Source organism: Myodes glareolus, chromosome 19 (genome assembly GCF_982192425.1).
Source record: "Myodes glareolus chromosome 19, mMyoGla1.1, whole genome shotgun sequence".
In the NCBI taxonomy this organism is placed as follows: domain Eukaryota; kingdom Metazoa; phylum Chordata; class Mammalia; order Rodentia; family Cricetidae; genus Myodes; species Myodes glareolus.
Genome location: NC_142044.1, coordinates 43,369,994 through 43,395,214, shown reverse-complemented (window position 1 = coordinate 43,395,214; position 25,221 = coordinate 43,369,994). Strand labels below are relative to the sequence as shown.

The window sequence follows — 25,221 nt, the reverse complement described above, 5'->3', positions numbered from 1 at the left end:
TGTGGTATCTTTAATGAACCCTGAAGAGGGATCCCCAGGAGCTGGACTTGAACATCTTAACCCAGAAGAAGCAGAAGAAAATGACTTTAAACGTAACCTTATGAAAAAGATGGAGACCTTTAAACAGAAAGTGAAAACTCCATTAAAGAAATGGAAGAGAAGACAAACAAAAATGGAAGAAATTAATAAATTTCTCAAAGATACCCAAAAAATCAAGAAAAAGCAATCAAACAGATATAGGAAATAGTTGAAGACTTAAAGACAAAAATGGAAGTAATAAAGAAAACACAAACCAAGGGAAGGCTGGATATGGAAAATTTGGGTAAATAAACAAGAAATACAGAGACAAGTATAACCAACAGAATACAATAAATAGAAGAATCTCAAACACTGAAGATACTATAGAGGAAATAGACTCATTGATCAAAGAAAACAGCAAATCCAACAAATTTTTAACACAAAACATCCAGAAAATCTGGGACATCATGAAAAGACCAAACCTAAGAATAATAGGAGTAGAAGAAGGAGAAGACCTCCAGCTCCAAGACCCAGAAAATATATTCAACAAAATTAAAGAAGAAAACTTTCCCAACTTAAGGATATCCCTATGAAGGTACAAAAAGCTTACAGAACACCAAATACAATGGATCAAAAAAATAGCATTCCCTCACCATATAATAATAAAAACACAAAACACATAGAACAAAGAAAGAAAATTAAGAGATGCAAAGGAAAAAGATCAAGTAATATATAAAGGTAAACCTGTCAGAATTACAACTGACTAATCAGTGGAAACCATGAAAACCAGAAGGTCTTGGATAGATGTGCTGCAGACAATAAGAGACCATGAATGCAAGACCATACTACTATAGCCAGCAAAACTTTCTTTCACCATCAATGGAGAAAACAATATATTCCATGACAAAAACAGATTTAAACGATACGTATCTACAAATCCAGCCTTACAGAAAGTACTAGAAGGACAACCTCAACCCAAGGAACAACACCCATAATAACACAGACATCTGATAACCCTCCATCAATACAACTCGAGAAAGGAAACACACAAACACTACAACAAACAATGGAAGAAAGAAAACATCTTTAACAAATGGTGCTGGCATAACCAGATGTCAACCTCTAGAAGAAGGGAAATAGATCCATATCTATCACCATGCACAAAACTCAAGTCCAAAAGGATTAAAGACCTCAATATTAATCTGACCACACCGAACCTGATAGAAGAGAAAGTGGGAAGTAGTCTGTAACACATGACTATGTAGGAAGTGGCATAGGAGACCACTTCCTACATAGAACCCCAGTAGCACAGACAATAAGAGCAAAAATGAATAAATGGGACATCATAAATCTGAGAAGTTTCGGTAATGCAAAGGATATTGTCATTAAGACAAAAAGGCAATCTACTGAATGGGAGAAGATCTTCAGCAACCCAGCATCAGACAAAGGTCTGAACTTCAAAATATATGAAGAAATCAAGAAACTAGACATTAAAACTCTAATTAACACATTTTAAAAATGGGATGCTGAACTGAACAGAGAATTCTCAACAGAAGAAGTTCAAATGACCAAGAGACACTTAAGGTCATACTTAACCTCCTTAGAGATTAGGGAAATACAAATCAAAACAACTTTGAGATACCATCTTATACCTATCAGAATGTCTAAAATCAAAAATACCCATAATAGCCTGTGCTGGAGAGGTTGTGGAGTAAGGAGAACACACATCCATCGTTGGTGGGAATGCAAACTTGTGCAACCGCTTTGGAAATCAGTGTGGTGGTTTCTCAGGAAACTGGTAGTCTACCTACCTCAAGATCCCACAATTCCACTCTTGGAAATATACCCAAGGGATGCCCAATCATACTACAAAAGCATTTGTTCAACTATGTTCATAGTAGCACTCTTTGTAACAGCCAGAACCTAGAAACAACCTAGGTGCCCCTCAATAGAAGAATGTATAAAGTTGTGGCAATATACACTTTAGAGTTTTACTCAGTGGTAAAACACAATGACATCTTCACTTTTGCATGAACATGGATGGAAATAAAAAACACTTTACTGAGTGAGATAACCCAGACCCAAAAAGAGGAATATGATATTTACTCACTCATAAGTGGATTCTAGCAATAAACAAAGGACAGTGAGCCTATAGTTCATGACCCTAGAGAAGCTAAATAAGAAGGTGAATTCAAAGAAAAACATATATTTATCCTCCTGGATATTGGAAGTAGACAAGATCGCTGGGCAAAAGTTGGGAGCAAGGGGGTGGGGATGAGTTGGGGTAAGGGGAGATGGGGAGAAAAAGGCTGACAATAAGGGCTGACTGAGAAGTCAAGGACAATAGCACTGGGTTTTGATTCTACTGCATGGACTGGCTTTGTGGGAGCCTAGTTTGTTTGGATGCTCACCTTCCTAGACCTGGATGGGCAGGCGAGGACCTTGGCCTTCCCACAGGGTAGGGAACCCTGACTGCTCTTAGGACAGGAGAGGAAGCAGGAGAGGGAATGGGGGAAGTAGGAGGAAAATGGGAGGAGGGGAGGAGATGGAAATTTTTAATAAATAAATAAATTTATAAAAATAAATAACCAGAGTTAACCACCACTGGTAATTAATATCACTTAATATCAATGGACTCATTTCACCTATAAAATGGCACAGGATAAGAGAATAGATACAAAAACAGAATCCAACCTTCTGCTGTTTACAAGAAACAGACCTCAACCTCAAAGACAAACACTACTTCAGAATAAAGGGTTGGAAAAAGGTTTTCCAATCAAATGGACCTAAGAAATAAGCAGGTGTGGCTGTCCTAATATCTAACAAAATTGATTTTAAAAAAATCAATCAGAAGAGATGAAGAAGGACACTTTATACTCATAACAGGAATAATTCATCAAAATAGAGTCTCAGTACTGAATATCTATACCCCTAATGTAAAAACACCCACATATGTAAAAGAAACATTACTAAAACTAAACTCACACATTAAACACCAAACACCAATAGTAGGAGATTTCAACACTCCTCTCTCATCAATGGACAGGTTACCAGACAGAAATTTAGCAAAGAAACAAGAGAACAAACATATGTAATGAATCAAATGGACTTAACAAACATCCAAAGAACATTCCACCCAAACAGCAAAAAATATACCTTCTTCTCAGCACCTCATGGTGCCATCTCAAAAATGGATCACATACTCAGTAACAAAGCAAACATCCACAGATACAAAAAAATTCTAGTAACCACCTGTGTCTTATCGGATCACCATGGAGTAAAGGTAGAATTTAACAACAATACTATCCCCAGAAAGCCTACAAACTCATGGAAACTGAACAGTCAACTACTGAACCACCCCTGGGTCAAGGAAGAAATAAAGAAAGAAATTAAAGTCTTCCTTGAATTCAATGAAAATAAAGACACAACATATCCAAACCTATGGGACACTATGAAAGCAGTGCTAAGAGGAAAGTGCACACATAAAAGAAAAAGGAGAAAGCTCACATTGGCGACATAATAGCACACCTGAAAGCTCTAGAAAAAAAGAAGCAGACTCACCCAGGAGGAGTAGAAGACTGGAAATAATCAAACTGAGGGCTGAAATCAACAAAATAGAAACACAGAAAACAATACAAAGGATCAGTGAAATAAAGAGCTTGTTCTTTGAGAAGATCAACAAGATTGACAAACCCTTATCCAAATTAATCAAAAGGCAGAGAGAGAAAACCAAAATTAACAAAATCAGGAATGAAAAGGGGGACATAACAACAGACACTTAGGAAACTGAGAGGATCGTTAGGTCTTACTTTAAAAGCCTCTTTGCCACAGAATTGGAAAATATAAAAGAAAGAGACATTTATTTAGATAAGTATCATATAACACAATTAAATCAAGACCAGGTGAGCAATTTAAATAGACCTATAAGTTGCAAGGAAATAGAAGCTGTCATCAAAATTCTCCCAACCGAAAAAGTTCAGGGCCAGATGGTTTTAGTGCAGAAATCTACCAGAACTTCAAAGAAAAGGTAATACCTATACTCCTCAATGTATTCCACATAATAGAAACAGAAGAGTTATTGCCAAACTCTTTTTATGAAGCTACAGTGACTCTGATACCAAAACAGCACAAAAACTCAACCAAGCAACAGGATTATAGACCAATCTCACTCTGAACATTGATCCAAAAATTCTTAATAAAACCCTGGCAAACCGAATTCAAGAACACATCAAAAAAAATCATCCATTATCTTCTTCTTCTGGAAAACACCAATGGCGGATGACACCTGTGCAGCGGGAGGGCCAGGAGGACGAGGGGCGGGGAGGGTGGGGGGAGAAGGTAGAATTGGGAGGCCGGCTAGGATTTGGCAGCAGACTGAGGGGGCCACAGCTGTGGTCTGAGGGGGGGCGCAGCTGTGGTTGAGACCCTGGCCAAGACCGCGGGGCTCGAGGAGGTAAAGCTGAAGACAAGGAGTAGATTCCTGTCACCAAGCTGGGGCGCCTGGTTAAGGACATGAAAATCAAGTCCCTAGAGGAGATCTACCTGTTCTCCCTGCTCATTAAGGAGTCCGAGATCATTGACTTTTTCCTGGGAGCATCCCTAAAGGATGAGGTTCTGAAGATCATGCCCGTGCAGAAGCAGACTACGGCAGGCCAGCGGACCAGGTTCAAGGCTTTCATCGCTACTGGGGACTACAATGGACATGTAGGTTTCAGTGTTAAGTGCTCCAAGGAGGTAGGCACTGCCATCTGAGGGGCCATCATCATCTTGGCCAGGCTTTCCATTGTTCCTGTGCGGAGAGGCTACTGGGGGAACAAGATTGGCAAGCCCCACACTGTGCCTTGCAAAGTGACAGGCTGCTGTGGTTCTGTGCTGGTGTGTCTCATCCCTGCCTCCAGAGGCACTGGCATACTCTCCGCTCTTGTGCCCAAGAAGCTACTGATGGTGGCTGGGTTTGATGACTGCTACACATCAGCCAGGGGCTGCTCTGCCACCCTGGGCAACTTTGCCAAGGCCACCTTGGATGCCATCTCTAAGACCTACAGCTACCTGACCCCTGACCTCTGGAAAGAGACTGTGTTCACCAAGTCTCCTTATCAGGAATTCACTGACCATCTTGTGAAAACCCACACCAGAGTCTCTGTTCAGAGGACCCAGGCTCCAGCTCGGTGAATCAAGTCTGTTAAAAAAAATCATCCATTATGATCAAGTAGGCTTCATCCCATAGATGCAAGGCTGGTTCAACATTTAAAAACTGATCAATGAAATTCATCATATAAATAAACTGAAAGAAAATAAACATATGATCATTTTATTAGATTCTAAAAATCATTTGACAAAATTCAACACCCCTTTATGAAAAAGGTATTTTAGAGATTAGGGATACAAGGATCATATTTAAATATAATAAAAGCAATATACAACAAGCTGACATCTAACATCAAAATAAGTGAAGAGAAACTCAAAGTGATTCAAATTCACTAAAATCAAGAACAAGACAAGGCTGTGTACTCTCTCCATATCTCTTCAGCATAGTGTTTGAAGTTCTAGCAATAGCAATAAGACAACATAGGAGATAAAGGGGATTTGAACTGGAAAGGAAGAAGTCAAATTTTTGTTGTTTGTAGATGATGATAGTATACATGAGTGACCCCAAATCTCTACCAGAGAACTCCCACAGCTGATAAATACCTTCAGTGATATGGCAGGATACAAGGATCAACTAAAAAAATCAATAACCCTCCTATACACAAAGGAAAAAGAAGCTGAGAGAGAAATCAGAGACACATCACCTATCAAAACAGCCACAAATAGCATAAAGTATCTTGGGGTAACACTAACCAAGGATGTGAAAAACCTATTTGACAAGAACTTTACATCTTTGAAGAAAGAAATTGAAGAGGATACCAGAAAATGGAAGGATCTCTCATACTCTTGGATAGGTAGAATTAATATAGTAAAAATGCCAATCCTAAGAAAGTCAATCTATAGATTCAATGCAATCCCCATCAAAATCCCAACAAAATTCTTCACAGAACTTGAGAGAACAATAATTAACTTTATATGGAAAAACAAAAAACTGAGGATAGCCAAAACAATCCTATATAATACAGGAACTTCCGGAGGCAATACCATCCCTGACATCAAACTCTATTACTGAGCCACAGTAATGAAAACAGCTTGGTATTAGCATAAAAACAGAGATGTTGACCAATGAAATCGAATTGAGGACCCGGATATTAATCCACACACCTATGAACACCTGATTTTTGACAAAGAAGCTAAAATTATACAATGAAAGAAAGAAAGCATCATTAACAAATGGTGCTGGCATAACTGGATGTTAACCTGAAGAAGAATAAAAATAGATCCATATTTATCACCATGCACAAAACTCAAGTCCAAATGGATTAAAACCTCAATATAAATCTGACCACCCTGAACCTGATAGAAGGAAAAGTGGGAAGTAGCTTGCAATACATGGGCACAAGAGACTCCTTCCTATGTATAACCCCAGTAGCACAGACAATAAGAGCAACAGTGAATAAATGGGACCTCCTGAAACTGAGAAGCTTCTGTAAAGCTAAGGACATAGTCAAAAAGCCAACCTAAGAATGGGAGAAGATCTTCACCAACCCCACATTAGACAAAGAACAGATCTCCAAAATATATAAAGAAATCAAGAAACTAGACATTAAAAATTCTAAATAACCTGATTAAAAAATGGGGTACTGAACTAAAGAAAGAATTCTCAACAGAAGAATTTCAAATGGCCAAAAGATACTTAAGAACAGGTTCAACTTCCTTAGCTATCATGGAAATGCAAATCACAATGAGAACTCACCAATGCCAGCTGGACTGGGACTGAACAAGCATGTGATCAAACTGGAGTCTCTGAATGTGACTGACATGAGGGCTGACTGAGAAGCCATTGACAATGGCACTGGGTCTTGTTTTGTCTGTATGTACTGGCTTTTTGGGATCCTAGTCTGTTTGGATGCTCACCATCCTAGACCTGGAGGGAGGGGGGAGGAACTTGAACTTCCCACAGGGCAGGAAACCCTGACTGATCTTAGGACTGGAGAGGGAGGAGGAGAGGGAGTGGGGGGGGGAGAGGGAGTGGGGGAATGGGAAGGTATGGGGAGGAGGGAAGGAAGTGGAAATTTTTATAAACAAATAAATAAATAAATTAAAAAAATAAAAATAAAAAAAAACAACTTTGAGATACCATCTTACACCTGTCAGAATGGCTCAAATTAAAAACACCAATGATGGCTTATGCTGGAGAGGATTCCCATTGCTGGTGGGAATGCAAACTTGTGTAACCACTTTGCAAATCAGTATGGGGGGTTCTCAGCAAATTAGGAGTCATCCTACCTCAGGATCCAGCAATACCGCTCTTGGGAATATACCCAAAAGATGCCAATCATACTACAAAAGGATTTGTTCAACTATGTTCATAACAGCATTATTTGTAATAGCCAGAACCTGGAAACAGCCTAGATGCCCCTCAATGGGAGAATGAATAAAGAAAGTGTGGCACATCTATTTATTAGAGTACTACTCAGTGGTAAAAAAACAATGACATCTTGTATTTTGCATGCAAATGGATGAAAATAGAAAACACTATTCTGAGAGAGATAACCCATACCCAAAATATGAATATGGTATGTACTTGCTCATTAGTGATTCTAGCCATAAACAAAGGAAATTAAGCCTATAGTTCATGATCCTAGAGAAGTTAAGTAATAAGGTGAACCCAAAGAAAGACATAGATCCACCTTGAAATTGGACACAGACAAGATCGCCTGGCAAAAGTTGGGGGCATGGGAGTAGGGGATAGAAGGAAGGGTTGAGGGAGAGGGAGAGGGTACAAGGAGAGGGTTGGGGAGAGCTTGGCGGAGTGGGATGGTTGAGATGGGAATTTCCAAAAAACCCTATCAACTACTCAGAGACTATTTACAGTTAGACCAGACAGGATTTTGAAACTTAACCATCATTTTAGTTTTACAGGATCCCATAGACATCACACTGCCCCCATGACAGCTGAAAGTAATTCTAGAAGACAACGTCCCCTCAAAACAAACAAAACTCCTAACAAAGTTTGTCCTCAGGGTTAGGGACATTAATTAGGGGTTGATCATCACTGCTATAGGGTTGGGGTTGGTGTGTAATTTTATAGGCTCGGGGATCTACTTTGGAGAAAAAGAAAAATAAAAAAGGGGATATAAATATGATAAATTAGAAAGGTAGATTACTGAATCTATTTTGTAAAAGCAACTATTAGTTTTAAATGTTTTACATTGATTTTACTTTTGTATATTATATACAAATTTGAGATTAATTTTGTTAAAACATACTGTACATACATTTCTAATCTTTTCTAAGGTATTGTACCTATACAGCTCATTTAACAATTTAATGCAAATTTCTAGTCCTTGAGAATTATTATGGCTAGTAGTCTGACTATTGAGAAAAAATTCCTTCTTGGTTTCTGCTAAGAAAAGGATTTGGCCATCTCCCTAATAAAACCCATTGATCCAAAATGACATGACATCAAATAGTCAAAATGAATGGCTGTCAACTCCAACAGACTAGATCCTCTCTATGCACAGGTTTTCAGAAACTCGCTTTCCCATTATTCTTCAGCAAGGCAAGGCAATGATATCATTCCCTCTGTGGAGGGAAAACTGGCACAGGCCAGGTGATGTGTTACTTTTCTACACTTGGGATGTCGCTACAGTAAGGCCAAGCTTCAGAATTTACTCCTCTATCACAGAGATACTTCATAGATTCAAATTTACTATCAGGTACATAATGTCACAGAATGGGGTGGAGGAATTCAAATAGAGTCAGACACTATCACCAAAATGTTGTATAGTTGTGTGTGAGATGTTATAATGAAATTGCTAGGGGAAGAAGACATGTAAAATAACACAAAGAAAATTAAAACCATTTTACAAAAAGACTAAATGAGTTTTCAAATAGGAAAATTGGTGATAATGAAGAAAGAGAAGATTACATAAATCAAACCTATAATGTAAACCAGTGGCATAAATGTAAATATTTAACAGCAAGCCTTAACCTATGGAAGAGATATCACATACTGGAACTGAACTCACTCCTGCAAGGTCCAGTATACTGGAGATTCCTAGTCTGTCAGAGCAAGTTTTAAGTCCAACTTCTCTGTAGGCAGCCAACAGCTACTCCAAGATTCAGGGACAGAAGCCAAATGCAGGCAGTGCCTCACATAGACTGGTTGCTAGGATTCTTCATAATGCCTCCTTGTGATGTCACCACAGCAACCGACCAATCATGGCTTGTCAGACCTGACAGTGGTTTTGATCAGGTTCTGTAGCACAACCACTGCCTTGAACATTATTCTCATTTCTGGGACCAAATCCCAGACCAGAGTTGGAAGAAGGTTGATTTATGCACAGGCTTTCAAGAGGCACTGAAGCCACGGGGGTGGGAGCATCTTGTTCCCTATAGAGCTGCATGTTAGGTGGCTGGTGAGCTGCATTAGAAGTTCTCTATCCCCAAGTGGACAATTCCTCTAGCTGGCTCCACAACCTTGTTGCAGAAATCTCAAACTAGTAATCCAGTGCTCAGCACATTGACATACAGTATAAAAATCCCTGTGTTACTTTGAATTAAAAATGCCTCATACACATGGGGCATTTGGACACATGGACACACAGGAGAGTTGGTGGTACATTTTGGGGAACTTTATGTGGTGCAGTCTTGGTGTCAGAGTCCATTCCTGGAACTGTCCTTGAGATGAGCAATCCTAGTCTTTATTGGCTGCTTCTGCCTCCTGCTTAAGTTTGAGGCTGTGACTCAGACTCTTGTTTTGACTTCAAGCTTCCAACTAGCTGCCAGGCCTATGTCGCACCACCATGGGCTCCTTCCCTCCAAAAATAAGTCAGATATGTGCGTTCATTCTTCAGATTCTCTGTTTATGAACTTTTTTTTAGCTTTTGGTTTTGGATTTTTTTTTCTTATTTTTAAAACTGAAGAAACTAACTTTTTTCATTTTACATTCCAGATTGTTTCCCACTCCCTCCCTTCCTCCTACCTTCCACCTTCCTCCCCATCCCACCCCCTACTGATACTCTTCAGAGAGGGCAAGTCACATTGCTTTAGGAAAAGTTCAAGGCCCTCCCTACTATATCTAGGCTGAGCAAGGTATCCACCCAAAGAGAATAGGCTCCCAGAAAGCCAATACAAGCAGTAGTGATGAATCCTGGTAACACTGCCAGTGGCCCCATAGGCTGTCCCGTCCGTGCAACTGTAACTCACATTTAGAGGGATTAGTTTGGTCCTATGCTAGTTCCTTCCCTGCCCACCTGGAGTTGGTGAGCTCCCATTAGCTCAGGTAGACTGTTTCAGTGGGTGTACCCATCATGGTCTTAACCTTTTTGCTAATATTCTCACTCCTCCCAGTCCTCTATTGGATTCTGGAAGCTCAGTCTATTGCTCTGCAGCAGGTCTCTGCCTCTGTTTCCATTAGCTGCTTTCATAGTGTCACATAGGTTTGCGTATATTGTTCCTTAATTTTCATTGAATTCTAGGAAGTCTTTTATTTCTTTCTTTATTTCTTTATTATATTATTTCTTTATTTCTTCTTGACTCAGGGGTGGTTCAATAGAGCATTTTAATTTCCATGAGTTTGTTGGCTTTCTGTGAATGTTGTTGCTGTTATTAAATTCTTACTTTAAATCATGGTGATCCGATAAGATACAGATGGTTACTCCAAATTTTGTATCTTTCGGGGTTTGCCTTTTCTTTGTTTTCTTGGGTTTCTTTGAGATATTTAGTAATTTCTTCCAATTTTTGTTTGCCTATTCCTCCATTTTTTAGGGGATTTCATCATTTCCTCTTTTAAGGTCTCCATCTTCTTCATAAGTTACCTTTAAAATCTTTTTTTTTCCTGATTTTTCTGGATTAGGATGATCAAGTTTTCCTGCTGTAGGACCACTGGGTTATGGTGTTACCATGTTGCTTTTCATATTGTTGGATGAATTCTTGCATTGGTGCCTACCCATCTCTTCCTTCAATTGATGCCGCCAGTGTCTTTGCTTATTGGTCCATTCCTTGCAGTGTCTGTCTGCATATTTGGAAACTGTCCCTGGTCTGCTCGGTACTATCACTGTCTGTGTCTCAAGAGTTTTGGAGCAGCCTACCTGCAGGAAGCTCACTTGCTGGCTGACTATAGAAGCTGATGGACGTGGGGGAGAGGCCTGCGGTTCTGCTTCAGTATGGAGGGCCTAGAGAGTAGGGTGTCCTGCCGGGTGGCTTTTCTCTCACCCCTTGGTCCTCTCTGTGTAGTAGCAGGCTGTGTTTTAGAGTTCCATTGTGATTGCAAGGGATTGGTATGGAGGTAATAGAGCAGCCTTTCTGCAGACTGTTTACGAACTTTTATGAAAACAGAATAGTAACCAATAAACATGGGCATTGAAAAAGGTGTTCTCACCAATCCACATCCCACACGTGTTCCCCAGAAATCAAGGCAGATTCATTGCTATCATAAGTCACACTGCCCGAGTCTCCCCCAACACCTCCACCAGAGAAACAATGACCCCTGCAAGTAGCCTCAATTCCAAATTCCTACCCCTGCCATGTAGCATAGGCCTCCTATTAAATAAACCTGCTTCCTGATGGTGCAGGACCTCACCTTCACTCAGAAACCTTGAAGTCCATGGAGACATACTTTGTCTGATGGGAATGAAAGTGCTTCAGACTCCCACTGAGTGGCCATCATTACTAGAGTCCTTGGGCCTGGATGGAGGATCTCCTCTAGTATTGCAGTCCCGCCACAGCCTCCCATCTTTCCCTGCCCCACTAAAGAAATGAACTCATATATAACAAGGAGAGACACAAGAATCAGTGGAAAACTTGAAAGTCTAAATAATAACCTAGGTAACACTATCTGAAAGAACCTTTGGGTTGACAATGTATTGTTACCAGGAAACTTTACTGATGAATCCAACAATCTAAAGACATAACTCTAACAATCCAGAAATATTCCAGTAGGCCATAAAACGAGGAAAGGGATACTTTCAAATCTTTTTATAAAACAAACTTTTTTCATAAAGTCCTTACTCTCTAATCAAGTAAAGATGCCTTGAAAAGAGACAAGTATCTGACAGAGTCATTTACTAAATACATGGGAATAGCATTAAAGAGAATACTAGATCCTTTACTGTCAATGACACTTTGAAAAGACCATTCTTCATGATCAAGATGCCTTCACTGGGAACACAAGAATCAATCCACAGACAAAAACTTAAAGAGCATATCATAGTCACAATATCCAGTGGACACAGTCACCCATGAAAAGGAATGAAATGCCACAGCTAGGGACAAACATGGAATTACAGAAAATTTTAATGTAAATAACACAACTCTACAAACACAAAAATTGTTATTTTGTACCTTTTGTCATATGGAGAAGATGGATTTTGTATAATAAAAGTATTGGTCATTTGACCCGGACAGGGAGGTGGCACACAGCTGTTGAATATTCAGCACAGTTTCCTAAATTCTTCACTGTAAGTACAAACCACCAAAGTTTAAAACAAACCAGAGTAGAGCTAACAATGACAAAGAAATGAGGTTTTAAAAAATGGAAACTCTCAGTCAGTGTAGGAATAGAAATAACAGCCACATTTAAAACAGTAACCAATATAGTTGAAAAAATCAATCAATAAATGCCAAACACCAAAAGTCAAACAAAAAACCAGAAAAACTCACTTCTTCAAGATCCAACCAGTTTGGAATGTTCGAGCCTAGGAGAAATGACCAAATCTAAATGCTCTCCAGCAAACAACTCTTCCTCTGCTGTACAAGGACAAAACCCAGCCCCAGGAAGCACCTTATATGCGCTGGTATCTAGCTTACCTCATAATAAACCCTTGTGATGTCACTTGCCTTGGGCCAATCGCGGCTCAGCACCACCCACAGAGTTCCGTGGTTGCTGTTCCCTCCTCTCACTTTCTATCTTGAGCAGCTATACTGATCCTTCTCATGGCTGTGATCAAATAACTTCATATGTTTGGGTTATGAAAGGAGAGCTTCTTTAATCCCAGATTCACAAGGGCATAAGACACAGAGTGGAGAAATTGTGGGATGGACTTCAGGAGCAGGATGTAGTTGGTTGCATGGCATTTTCATCCCCCATTCTTCCAATCTAAGATGATCTGATAGGTCCTAGTGCAGAGATTGCACAGTGTCCCCATCAGCACAGCCTGGGGGGACCAAGTTACAAACCTATGTGACAGTGGTGACATTTCACATCAAATCCCATTCACGGACCCTTAGCACTTCAATAGTGTTCATAAATATAACATACAACCTTCCTTACAGTGATAGACGGGGAAACTTTGAGCTTCCCACAGAAATGGACATAGATAAATTAACTGCTTCCAGCTGAACGGGTGTGGGGTTTTCACGGAATTTCACTTCAGCCAACAATTTTTCAAGTAGTTTCTCTTTTCTAGACTGAGCTCACCATAACTGCTTCCATGGTCAAGGCTTTGATGTCGACATATAGAGTGGCTAATTTGCAGGAGAGTCACCCATTGTAAGCCTCGATCGCCCTCATTAGGCATTAGTAAAGAAATGGGTTCCAATTTCCAGGATGATCTCTTTGTTTTTCTTTGGGTTCACCTTGTTATTTGGCTTCTCTAGGCTTCTGAATTATAGGCTTAATGTCCTTTGTTTATGGCTAGAATCCTCTAATGAGTGAGTACATATCATATTCATCTTTTTAGGTCTGGGTTATCTCACTCAGAATAGTGTTTTCTATTTCCATCCGTTTGCATGCAAAATTCAAGATGTCATCTTACCGCTGAGTAGTACTCTAATGCGTAGATATTCCATACCTTCTTTATCCATTCTTCCATTGAGGGGCATCTAGGTTGTTTCCAGATTCTGGCTATTACAAATAATACTGTTATGAACATAGTTGAACAAATGCTTTTGTAGTATGATTGGGCATCTCTTGGGTATATTCTCAAGAGTGGTATTGCTGGATCCTGAGGTAGGCTGATTCCCAATTTCCTGAGAAACCACCACACTGATTTGCAAAGTGGTTGCACAAGTTTGCATTCCCACCAACCATGGATGAGTGTTCTCCTTACTCCACAACCTCTCTAGTATAGGCAATGACTGGTGTTTTTTATTTTAGTCATTCTGACAGGTGTAAGATGGTATCTCAAAGTTGTTTTGATTTGCATTTCTCTGATTGCTAAGGAGGTTGAACATGACTTTAAGTGTCTTTTGGCCATTTAAACTTCTTCTTTTGAGAATTCTCTGTTCAGTTAAGTATCCCATGCTTTTAATAGGGTTAATTAGAATTTTAATGTCTAGTTTCTTGAGTTCTTTCTATATTTTGGAGATCAGACCTTTGTCTGATGCGGGGTTTGTGAAGAAGTCCCATGTCACATGCTCAGTTGGAAAATCCCTTTCCTGGCTCAACTCCCTCTTGCGGCATAGGGCACAAGATAAACTAGTCATTGGGTGACCATCCCCACAAGTTCTGTGCCACCATTGACCAGGACATCTTACAGGCAGGGCCATCTTTAGGCTGTTACAAATCGCATTGCTTTCAGTGGCCATAACAAATGTCTGTTCTTTTGGGAGGTTACTCAGAAGCGAGATTACTTGATCACATGACATGATTGAATGTGGCACAAGCCTTTCATCCCAGCACTTGGGAGGGAAAGGCAGGAGGAGGATCTCTGTGCGTTCTAGGCCAGTGTGCTCTCCAAAGCGAGTTCCAAGACAGCCACGGCTGATACACAGAGATAGTGTGTCTCGAAAAAGCAAAACAAAAACAAAAACAAAAAATGAAAAACAAAACAAAACTCACCCAAACCCTGTCCCCTCCAAGGCCCCTAGAGAAGGGAAGTCAGCATATAGGTAGCCTCTATTTGGGGGCAGCAGTGCAGTATCAATCTTGTCTCAACATTGTCTCAGCTGTCCTTTCTGGGCTGTGTTGGATCACCATTCAGCACCTTTGCTGCTTCCCCTCCAGGTTCCACTAGGTGGTGCTGATGTTCACCCTCTGCCTCCCAAAGCCATTGCAGGGATGCTTCCCATTGCATTACAGTTACATTTCCAGGTTAGTTATTCTGTGGATTTTCTTGTGATGTCCTTGAACCTTAGAATCAATAAGCCTGGGCTCATGGGAGTTCACAGAGTCTGAACCGACAACTCAGGAGCCTAAATGGGACTGACCTAGGCCTTCTGCATACGTGGGATAGGTGTGTAGCTTGGTCTTCCTGTGAGTCTCCTAGCAGTATTAACACTCTCTCTAATTCTTTTGATGGCTTTTGGGACCCTATTCCCCATACTGGGTCACCTTGCCCTGTCATAAAACCAGGGGAGGTGCTTAGTCTTAATGCAATTTGATACAACATGTTTTGTTGATATCCACAGGAGCCCTGCCATTTTCTAAATAGAAACCGAGGAGGGTGGGTTGGGGGATGGGGGGGTTGTTCTGATGTAAGGTGTGAGATGGGACCACGAATCCCATGGCAGGGGGACAAACATTCCATCAAGCAGAACTTATATGGGAGGGAAGTTTATTGGGGTAAGGAAGAAGAGTGAGGGGAGATAAGAGAGCGAGAGAGAGCGAGAGCGAGAGCGAGAGCGAGAGAGAGAGAGAGAGAGAGAGAGCTGCCTCCTCAGGGAAATGCTGAACAAGAGAGGGAGTATGTGGAACTTGTCTCTTTAGGGACCTTTGCACCTGTGTACAGAGTCAGGGCAGTGCCTGCCATGCATGCAGGGGTGACCACTCTGCCTCTGACAGGTCCCCAAGGGGTGGACAGCCAAGTTTGCATTTGCCTGGATGATAACAGGGGTGAAGGACTGGGAGGAGAGAAGGAGGGGGAAACTGTGGTCAGGTTGTAAACTAAATAGGCTTAAAATTGCGTTCCCACTGAGCACAGTCACCTCTGGAACAAAGGCTTTGCAGCATCCTCAGCCCTGTAGTGACAGCCGCCCTGCGCGACCAGGTCACTGGGCAACTGGGCCATTCCTAGCACAAAGTCAGGCTATTCAGGTGGGATGGTCTCTGCTTGTGTACATGAAGGCTAAGATCCTTATTTCTCTCTCTCAGCTGGATCTGCAGCTGGGTTCTAAAACCCCAAACACCACCCCGACTCCATTCAGGAGTGTAGTAACGCTCCATTCCCTCCAGTCCCCTGATCAGGGGGTCTCCATCATGGCAGCCCCACAGCTTTGTGGACATTTTCATGGTTCTGCGTCTCACTGTGGTGTCCTCTGACTGTCAAGATAAAGTCACGCAGATGAAAGAGGGAAGAATGAGAACAAGAAAGGCTACAGAAAATATAACATTGAAAAGGAAAGTGTGCTCCCAAGTGTCTACTGTCTGAATATGGATCTTGGCTTGAGTCGTGACTGGTTCCTGAACTGTAGTTTGAAAGCCATTACCTCTTAACACCTGGAAAAAATCACAGGCCACCTCCCCACAATCAACAATTATCAATTATAAGGTAATGATTTGATTTAAAAATGGGATCTTTAGTTTTTAGGAAATGATTCTAAAATTCCAACCATGAGTAAATGAGTTCCTGGCAGTTGTATGAAGATCCAGAGTCGCCTGCTATCCTTCTCTGAGAGGCTGGATGGAGATGGACATCAAACCCCAAGGACATGTTTGGAATGATGCCCACTGTAATAAAAGGTCAGTTGGTCCCTGTGATTCATTCATCTTTGGGTAAATTTTCCTTCTGCCTGGAGCTATTCCAGGTTAGAGGCAGGAGCTTTTGCCCTGGCAGTGGACTTTGACACCAAGTACTTTAGGAGCCAAAAGGGAACAAGGGAGTCTGCCATGGAGGATGTTGAGGGCTTCTGAGAAGAAACAATGCATGGTGGTTCCAGGTACAGAACAGGGCTAGAGGCAGAAGAAGCCATGAAAGCAGATATCCAGGTGCCGACTGCTGAATGCAACCACACCGCTGTCTGCATCAAAGACCCCAGGATTGGAGGGGGGGGGGTGCCGAGGTAGAAGAGGAAGAAATGTTCTGCTGAGAGGGTGAGTGGACAGAGCAGGATCATTTAGGGGGTGATCTATGGAGGGCCCACAATCCGTCATGTCAGATCTTTGTTGTTCAAGCTCACAGAGAAGTCCCATTCAAGATGTTATGGACTGAGAAAGGCTTGGGATGTCCAGCTAAGGCTGTTCCTTTGTGTGAGTCAGGAAATAGGGTGGAACTGTGGGTGGTGCCCTAGAGGTGAGCATTCTATTGTGTGGGTCTGGCCGTGCTCAGGAAGTTGGTGATTTCAGTTTCGATTGCTGTGTATTTGCTGTGTATTAACCAGCAGAAAGACAAAGCTGCTCCTTATTGGGATACTGTTGCACAGCTAGTGGGCAGATGCACAGGGGAGATTCCAGTGCAACCAGGAGAAGATTTTTCTGGTAAGTTGGGGACCTCTTAATCTCCTCCTAACTGCTCCTCCTCCCAGCAGCTCTTGCAGAGAAAAAAAAATGATCTAGGTCAAACATCAGCCCAGAACACAGTGTAGACTTGCAGTCATGGCCGGCTCTGGTTGTCCCTCTCTGTCATTAGCATAAGAAAGGGTGGAAATCCTCAGATGAGATCACCAAGGTTCCCAGAGCCTTGATGAAGTTCCAGTCTGCCCAAGACCTGGAAAACAGGCTCCCAGGGCAGGTGACTGTTGTGGGGCCTCACTCCTTTGGAAATGGAGGAAATGAAGGGTGTAGAGAAAGGCAGGCAGACAACCCAGACCTCACTGGTTCATGTGTCCTGTGCACCCTGTGGTTGGCCCTGGGTAGTTACAGCTGCCAAGACCAGATTGCACAAATGTTGACTGACTTGGTGGCTTCAAAGTGCCCAGGAGTTGTGCCACACACTGTGTCTCCGAGGATATGTTCATGCCAAGGCTCTGGGGAAATCTGAGTCTTGTGGAGGATTCTGTGAAGCAGGCTGAGCAGGTGGAAGGCAGGCCTGCCTCCCCTGGGCCTCCCCAGCCTCTGCCCAGCCGGTGAGGGTTGGAGAAGGAAGATAGACTGTCTTATGTGTTTGGGTGGGCAGGGCACAGTGTGGGGCATGGAGGGACAAGTTGCACAATCACATATTTAGCACTTTGAGCAATGTCAACACAAGGTCAAAGTCCAGACCACAGGTGGGGGTAGAGGAGATTACCTCTGTCTGTAAAATCAAAAAGTCCTAGAAACTTCATTATTATTTTTTAATCCACTCTTTCTCCTTGAATAGGGCTGTGTCATCAGAAGTTAGTGTCTAAATATCCAATGAATGTCTCCAGATTCCAGCCAGCAGCAGTCTGGACACATGGAATGAGGCTGTCCTGTTTGATTTGGGCACCATATGGGACTGGGAGACATTTCCTGTGAGAACAGACTCACCGTCCTATAGCTCTGGGAGCTGCTTGAGGGCCAGTGAGGTACAGTCAGGGAAATAAGGGAGAGAATGGAATAAAGGGGGGGTGCAGTATGCAGGAGACACCAGCGTGCATGGGCTTGAACATGACCTGGGAGCTAATTAAGGAGTCCCAGGTTCTAGCTGTCCTGAACCCCTGTCTCCTTGCCCTAGAGGAGGCTCCACAGCCAAAGGGAATCGAGACTTGCTGAGAGTCTCTATCTGCCCCTCTTGGAGAGTTTGTGCACAGCAAGGGAGTAGAGGTTCCCAGCCTGGGCTTCCAGCTGACCATCATCAGAATGAATGGATTGGGACCACCTACACTTCCTCCTGGCTCCCGTCCAGAGGAAGCAGATGCTAAGAGGCTCTTTGTGTAGCAGATTAGCGCATGAGAGGTGGTGGTCTAAAGGAAGCATGAAGGAGACCTTGCCTTTCCACTCTCTTCTCCCTTCATTTATTTTGTGATACTAAGTGTTAGCTCCAGGACCTATGCCCACTGATACACTCTCATTGGGCTGTGTCACAAGCACACAGTGACACAGAAGCAGGAAATCAGAGTGTGGTGTGGGAGGTGATGTATGCTCTGAATGTGTTTTATTGCCATTGGTTAATAAAGTAGCTGCTTTCAGCCAATGATTTAACAGAATATAGCCAGGCTGGAAAAGCTATAGATAGACAGAGTAGGTGGAGTCAGGGAAATGCCATGTAGCCCCACTGGAGACGGAGGCAGGGGACAGAACTTTACCCAGTAAGCCACAGCCACATGACAATACACAGGTTAACGGAGATGGGTTAGTTTAGGGTATAAGAGTTAGGCAGAAATATGCTTAAGTTATTGGCCAAACAGTATTGCAATTAATATAATGTCTGTGTGATTATTTCGTTTCTGGACAGCTGGGAACAAACAAGCAGCCTCCCTGAACAAGTGTGCAGACATTTCACCCAAGTATAAGTCACCCCAAATGCCAGTCTTTCTTCCTAGCAGCCTCTGGCGTCCTGTAGCCTATAAAACAGGACACAGGAGATAGGGACACCAGCTCTCTTGCCATATGGTGCCTTTAGCAAGAACCCGTATCATCAACCCCCTGTGCCTAGGTGCTCACAACTGGATCACTCAGGCACTTGTTAGCAACTGCAAGCCTCGAAACTCATGACTAGAAGAAGTCCAGAAGGAAGAAAAAACTGGGGAAGCATGGCCTTCATTCTGGGTGGCCAGTCATCTGTGGCCTTCACAGTCACTGTCCTACTGTGGGACATTAAGACCAACAGCTACACATGGATTGGCCTGGGAATGACCAGGACAGCTATAGATAAGGGAGCAAAAGGAAGCTGTGGGCTTCCTGGCAGGGAGGCCTTGCCACTACATGGCCTCCTTCCTCCCTCCCCACATGTCAGAAGTAGCATGTTCTGAGTAGTCAGTGTTCTCCTGCACAGTGGCTAAGGACACTCCCGTCATCCAGTGAGCCTGTGGTGGTTATTCTCGGTGATGACGAAGGCTCACCATGGAGATCGACAGCTGGACCAGGGAGATGGGAAGAATCCAACATAGGATCAGGGCTTGGCAGGGGAAGTTTGAAGGAGAGTCAGGATGTGTGCTGCAGAAAGTGAGGAGCAGTTGTGTCCAATGCATCTGTGAAAACCCTGACTGTGGACAAAGAGCAGGAGGTAAAGTGTAAAGACTAACAGGCATTCTTTCTTTCCACCACAAGGGACCTGGGTATATTTGAGACTATAAGAAGCTAACTGTGCAAATATGACTTACCAAGATAGATGTTTATCTAGCACACAATAGGAGTCTGGGAAGGCTCAGAGGATGGCCCAGGCACCAGCTTTTGTTTCTGACAGAACCTTCTTGATGCAATGTAATAATGTGTCGTCACACAACAGACCAGTGATGTGCAGATTCAGGGTTCTTTCCTCTCTTTGCAGAGGCATGAGCCCTGCCGTGGCAGCCCAGGCCCATGCACCAGACTTCCTCATTTAATGTTGACTATCGCCATTGCTGCACACAGTTCCCATGCCAGGTGCCCGCACATTTCTCCTCATCTCCAGAAGGGACTCCGTCCCTACCAATGGTCATGTCTCCAGATGACCTCCTGTTCCATGGACCTAGCAGGACCGGAGGCCTCTGCTCTGACTAGGGTGATGGAAGAGTAGGGAAGGCTCAATGGGTCCTTAAGCAGCAGGGCAGGGACAGTCACTTTCTGACTCTACTATCACGGTGAGAAGTGTAAATGGAGACTGTGCTGCCGTCTCCTGGCAGCCCAGACACAAATAATCACACAGAACCTGTATTAATTACAGCTCTGATCGGCCAACAGCTCAGGCATATTCCTAGCTAGCTCTTACATCTTAAATTAACCCATTTCAATTATTTTTATAATAGAGGCTTGTGGTTCATTACCTCACATTTTGCTTCTTGGACAGTGTCTGTCTGACTCTGCCTTTTTCCTCCCTGCGTTCAGCTTAGTTTTCCCACCTAGCTATATTGTGCTCCTCCATAGGGTAAAGCAGCTTGTTTTTTAACCAATGGCAATAAAACATATTAAAGCATACAGAGGGGAATCCCATATCAGAGAACCATGAGACAGCGGCCTCCATTGAGGCTGTCCCCACTCCATCCTACAGTTTGTTTTTCTTTTCCTTTTAGCCCAGACTCACAGACAACTGACTCACAGATACCTACGAGTAAAAACTGAGAGACCCCACACCTGTCTTCAGGGACCTTGCAGCCCTCATGGCCACTAAAGGTATGGATTCCTCTTCTCTGCCTGTGTCCTGAGTGTGGTATAGAACCTTGGACCTCCACACTGAGAGCCTGTTGAGTTGAAGATAAAAAGAGAGCCTCCAAAATGTGCCAAGAGGAGACTCCTCTACCTGGGTATAAGAGGTAGAGGTCTCTTTCTTGGCCCTGTCTTCGGAAACATGCTCAGATTCCCCTCCTTCCTCCCTTGCCTCTCAAGAGGGGTTAGGAGGGCCTAGAGAAGTGGAGGAGAGCAGGTCTTATGGCTTAGTGACAACTTCCAAAGTCTGAGGAGACTCCAAGCTCCCCACCACACAGGAAAACACTTGTGTGGGATATTGTTCACACCAGGTTTCACAAGCTTGGCAACTCCTGCGAATGAGTCCTTCATCTCCTATGAAAACTCACTACAGCTAGGGTATGAAAAAGGGTTCCTGTTGCTGTCATTAAACACTACAACCAAAGTAACCACAGATGAAGGGGTTTATTTCACTCCCATTTTCCACACCACAGTTAATCAGCGAAGACCATCAATGTCAGGAACTTAAGGAGGTAAGGAACCTAAGACAGAAGCTGGTGCAGAGGCCATAGAGAAACGGCACTCACTGGCTTGCTCTTTTTAGTTGTGAATCTTTTATAATAGCCAAGTGGCAGAGTCAACACAAGGCTGTCTCTAAATCTCCTCTGCCAATAAAATTTATCCATAAAAACTGTCACGGTCAGGCCTGTCCCAGCAATAACCCCCACTTTAGTGCCATCTGCTGCTTTAGTTCCCTTTTCATTGCTGTGCTAAGATACCATGACTAACGCATGGGGGCTTGCAGTTTCAGAGGATGAGCCCTTGACCATCATGGCAGCAAGCAGGAATGTGCTGGAGCCACAGCTGAGAGCTTTTATCTGATCGACAAGCATGAGGCGAAAAAGGGGTGGGGAGGTGACAGGGGAGTGGGCTTTTGAAACCTCAAAGTTCATTCCCAGTGATATATCTCCTCCAACAAGGCCACCATTCCTAAAAAATCCACCAATGGGGGACCAAGCATCCTGATTAAGGAGCCTATGGGGTTCATTCTCATTCAAACCACCACAGCTAGCCTCACCTTTCCTACATTCAATTAGTTCTGATGTTGTCAGTTGTTTTCATTGAAATGCTACCTTTATTCAACAAGCTAATGTCACAAACCTCTGAGAGTTGTGAGTCCCATTCATAGGCTCTGATGCCAATGTTGACATGCACGAGCCTTAAGGAAGACAGAAGTCACCCTTGCAAGGTTGTCACTCTCTGAGACTGAAAATGACACCTTCCAACTGTTCAGAGCAGAAGACATTTCATTTCACTGCAAACCACCATGACAGATCCATGACAGATAGGCATATGAGTCGTCACAGCTGCCATCCCATCATCCCTCAGGCTGAGGGCTTGAACCTAAGACTTCTGTCTCTCTCAGTTCTGAAAGCCAAAGTCCACGATGAAGGAATGGCAGGTAGGTGTGGTGAGGGCACTCCTCCAGATGTGGAGCGGCACCCTAACTGAGAGTCTGCACACCTCCTCTCCTGTGTGCATGGAGACAGAAAGGCGGGAAGGGACCAAGTGGAGGTAGGGACACATGGTCACAGAGATCGATGATGATAGGTCCGAAGATAGGTCAGCAGTTCTCAATCTATGGGTCTCGGCCACTTTGGAGGTTGAAAGACCCTTTCACAGAGGTCATCTAAGAGCATCAGAAAACACAGATATTTACATTATGATTCACAAAAGCAAATTTACAGTTAGGAAGTAGCAATGAAAATGATTTTATGCTGGGGTAAGTCACCACAACTTGAGGAACCGTGTAAAATGGTCACAACTTTAGGAAGGTTGAGGACCACTGAGATAGATAGATAGATAGATAGATAGATAGATAGATAGATAGATAGATAGATAGATAGACAGATGACATAGTAGTATCTGTTCTTTTTGTTCTCAGTACCACACTCCCATGGATTAGGGACATGTGTTTATGACATCATCTAATCCTCATTTCTTCTCTTTCTTAAAGGCTCATCTCTAAAACTGTTTGCATCCAGAAGGCTTTTTATATGTGAATTGAAGGCACAGCACATTCCCTTCATTGCTGACTCCATTCACGCACCCAATGGCAGATGCTGAATACTTGGGCTGTTAAATGCCATAGGTACACTCTTTGCCATTTAGTCCCCTCCATGTTGTTCTCTAACCTCATGCTTTTCTTCCCAAGTATTAAGGAGACTCTTCATCCAGGAAGTCACTAAGTATCTGCAGGACTCAGCAAGCAGAAGAGACCTGCAGTTCCTGTTGGCCAAAGAAGAAGCCTGGAAGGTGTTGGTGGCAGAGGCTGAATTGTCCAGGTCATCTCCACAGGACCCCCAGATTGTCCCCCATTTTACTCTGATCCCACACCCCAGTGCTCATTTACAGAGTTTCCAATGAGCAAATATTTGGTAGTGATGGCACAGACCTTGAGTGGAGCCATCTTTATCATGTGCCTGTCACTAATGTGTGTCTTCACATGACTTCACACACTGCACCTATGGACTAAGAACCACGGAGAGTCTGTGGCCACCAAATGCTCCTTGCAGAATGCAGATTCCTGCACATAGTAAAATTATTTCCCATTGTTTCTACAATGTAATTCTGTGATTTGAATGAGACAGATCTTGGGGGAACCCACCTTATAGAGAAACAGGCTGTCTTTCTGATGCTCTGACCTCTTCTGTTACAGAGATGAGGAAGCTGCACTGCATAAGGCTCTGAAGCAGCTCCTAGAGCTCCCAGTCGTGGAGGACAAAGAACGGCTTCAGAAAGACCTGCAGGACAGGAAGAGGTTTATGGAAGAATTTCCTCAGTTGCAAAAGAAGATAGAGGGAAACATCAGGAAGCTCCGAGCTCTGGCTGACCATCTTGACCAGGTGCACAAGGGCTGTACCATTTCCCACGTGGTGACCAACTCCACTAGCGTTGCCTCTGGAGTCCTGGGCATCCTGGGTCTAGCTCTGGCACCTGTGACAGCAGGGGGCAGTCTGCTGCTCTCAGCCACTGGGGTGGGGCTGGGAACAGTGGCTACTGTGGCCGGTGCTGCCACTGTAGTTGTGGAAGAAACAAACAAGTGGTCAGATGAAGCCAAAGCCAAGCGCCTCTTGTCAGACACCATGGATATTATAAACAAGGTTCTTATCCTGGAAAAGATTGCTCTCACACTTTCTAAAAGGTTCTATGGTGTCTTCAAACAATTGAAAACCTTGGGACAAATCATCCGTGCCATTAGGGTAGCCACAGCCAACCCTCACTTAGTGGCAGATGCCAAGCTCCTCACGACTGCTAGAAGAATCTCTGCCCAACGAGCTAGTCAGGTGAAGAATGTCTTTGGAGGCACTGCCCTGGCAATGACAAAAAAGGCCCGAATCAGAGGGGCAGCCATTGCAGGTGTCTTCCTCGCAGTGGATGTGTATGACCTTGTAAGAGAATCAGTGCATTTACATGGTGGAGCAAAGTCAGAGTCAGCCACAGAACTGCGGGCGCTGGCTCAGGAGCTAGAGGAGAAGGTGAGAGAGATTGCCAAGATCCACAAGACCCTCCAGGTTTCTTAGTGACAGCCTCCCTGTCACTGAGCAACCCAGAGGTCAGCTGAGAAGACTTAGACCGATTAGAGACACGGAGGCATTTTGCTGGAGAAAGAAGGAGGTAGTTAGTCTTAACTGTCATCTTGACACAATCTAGAATCCTGTGGGAAGACAATCTCAATGATTGTCTAGCTCAAGTTGTCATGCTTGGGAGAGATTTTTCTTTATGACTCTAAATTCCTTCACTATGTGCAGCACTATTCTCTAGGTATGGTTCTGAACTGTATAAGGAAAATCAGGCTGTGCATGGGTAAGCCTGCATGCAGGAATTCACTTCTCATTGCACTGGACTGTGGATGCATTGTGACTAGTTGCTTTGACTTTCAGCCTTGACTTCCTCAGTGATGGACCATAGCCTAGAATTATAAGCTGAATAAAAGCTTTCTCCTCTCA

At 43.2% G+C, this 25,221-nt stretch overlaps 2 protein-coding genes and 1 pseudogene across 11 annotated transcripts in view; 2 read left to right on the top strand and 1 right to left on the bottom strand.

Annotated features, from left to right (window-relative positions):
- Positions 1 to 12,858, bottom strand: part of LOC125407201 (putative sperm motility kinase W) — a 35,551-nt gene extending 22,693 nt beyond the window's left edge. For all 5 annotated transcript variants that reach the window (XM_087899050.1, XM_087899052.1, XM_087899054.1 and 2 more), the window contains exon 1: positions 12,775 to 12,858. The gene's annotated coding sequence lies outside the window, so the exon portion shown is untranslated. The remainder of the gene's footprint in view (positions 1 to 12,774) is intronic.
- Positions 4,496 to 5,190, top strand: LOC148118961 (small ribosomal subunit protein uS5 pseudogene; annotated as a pseudogene).
- A 3,999-nt stretch (positions 12,859 to 16,857) lies between the features above and the next one.
- LOC125395729 (apolipoprotein L3-like) lies at positions 16,858 to 25,221 on the top strand. 6 transcript variants are annotated; one of them, XM_087899047.1, is made up of 5 exons: positions 16,858 to 17,083; positions 18,337 to 18,474; positions 21,100 to 21,199; positions 23,427 to 23,556; positions 23,931 to 25,221. In XM_087899047.1, exons 3-5 carry the CDS (start codon positions 21,187 to 21,189, stop codon positions 24,793 to 24,795), a joined length of 1,008 nt encoding a protein of 335 aa, XP_087755173.1. In that variant the 5' UTR covers positions 16,858 to 17,083; positions 18,337 to 18,474; positions 21,100 to 21,186; the 3' UTR covers positions 24,796 to 25,221. The 6 variants fall into 6 exon arrangements, with proteins under 6 accessions (XP_087755173.1, XP_087755171.1, XP_087755174.1 ...); XM_087899045.1 differs by having other exon boundaries at positions 18,288 to 18,474; XM_087899044.1 differs by lacking the exon at positions 16,858 to 17,083 and adding an exon at positions 17,312 to 17,467 and having other exon boundaries at positions 18,288 to 18,474.

Coding starts and splice junctions, on each gene's coding strand:
- LOC125395729 (XM_087899048.1), top strand. Junction 23,557..23,930: donor GCAGAGGCTGAATTGTCCAG/GTCATCTCCACA, acceptor CTTCTGTTACAG/AGATGAGGAAGCTGCACTGC.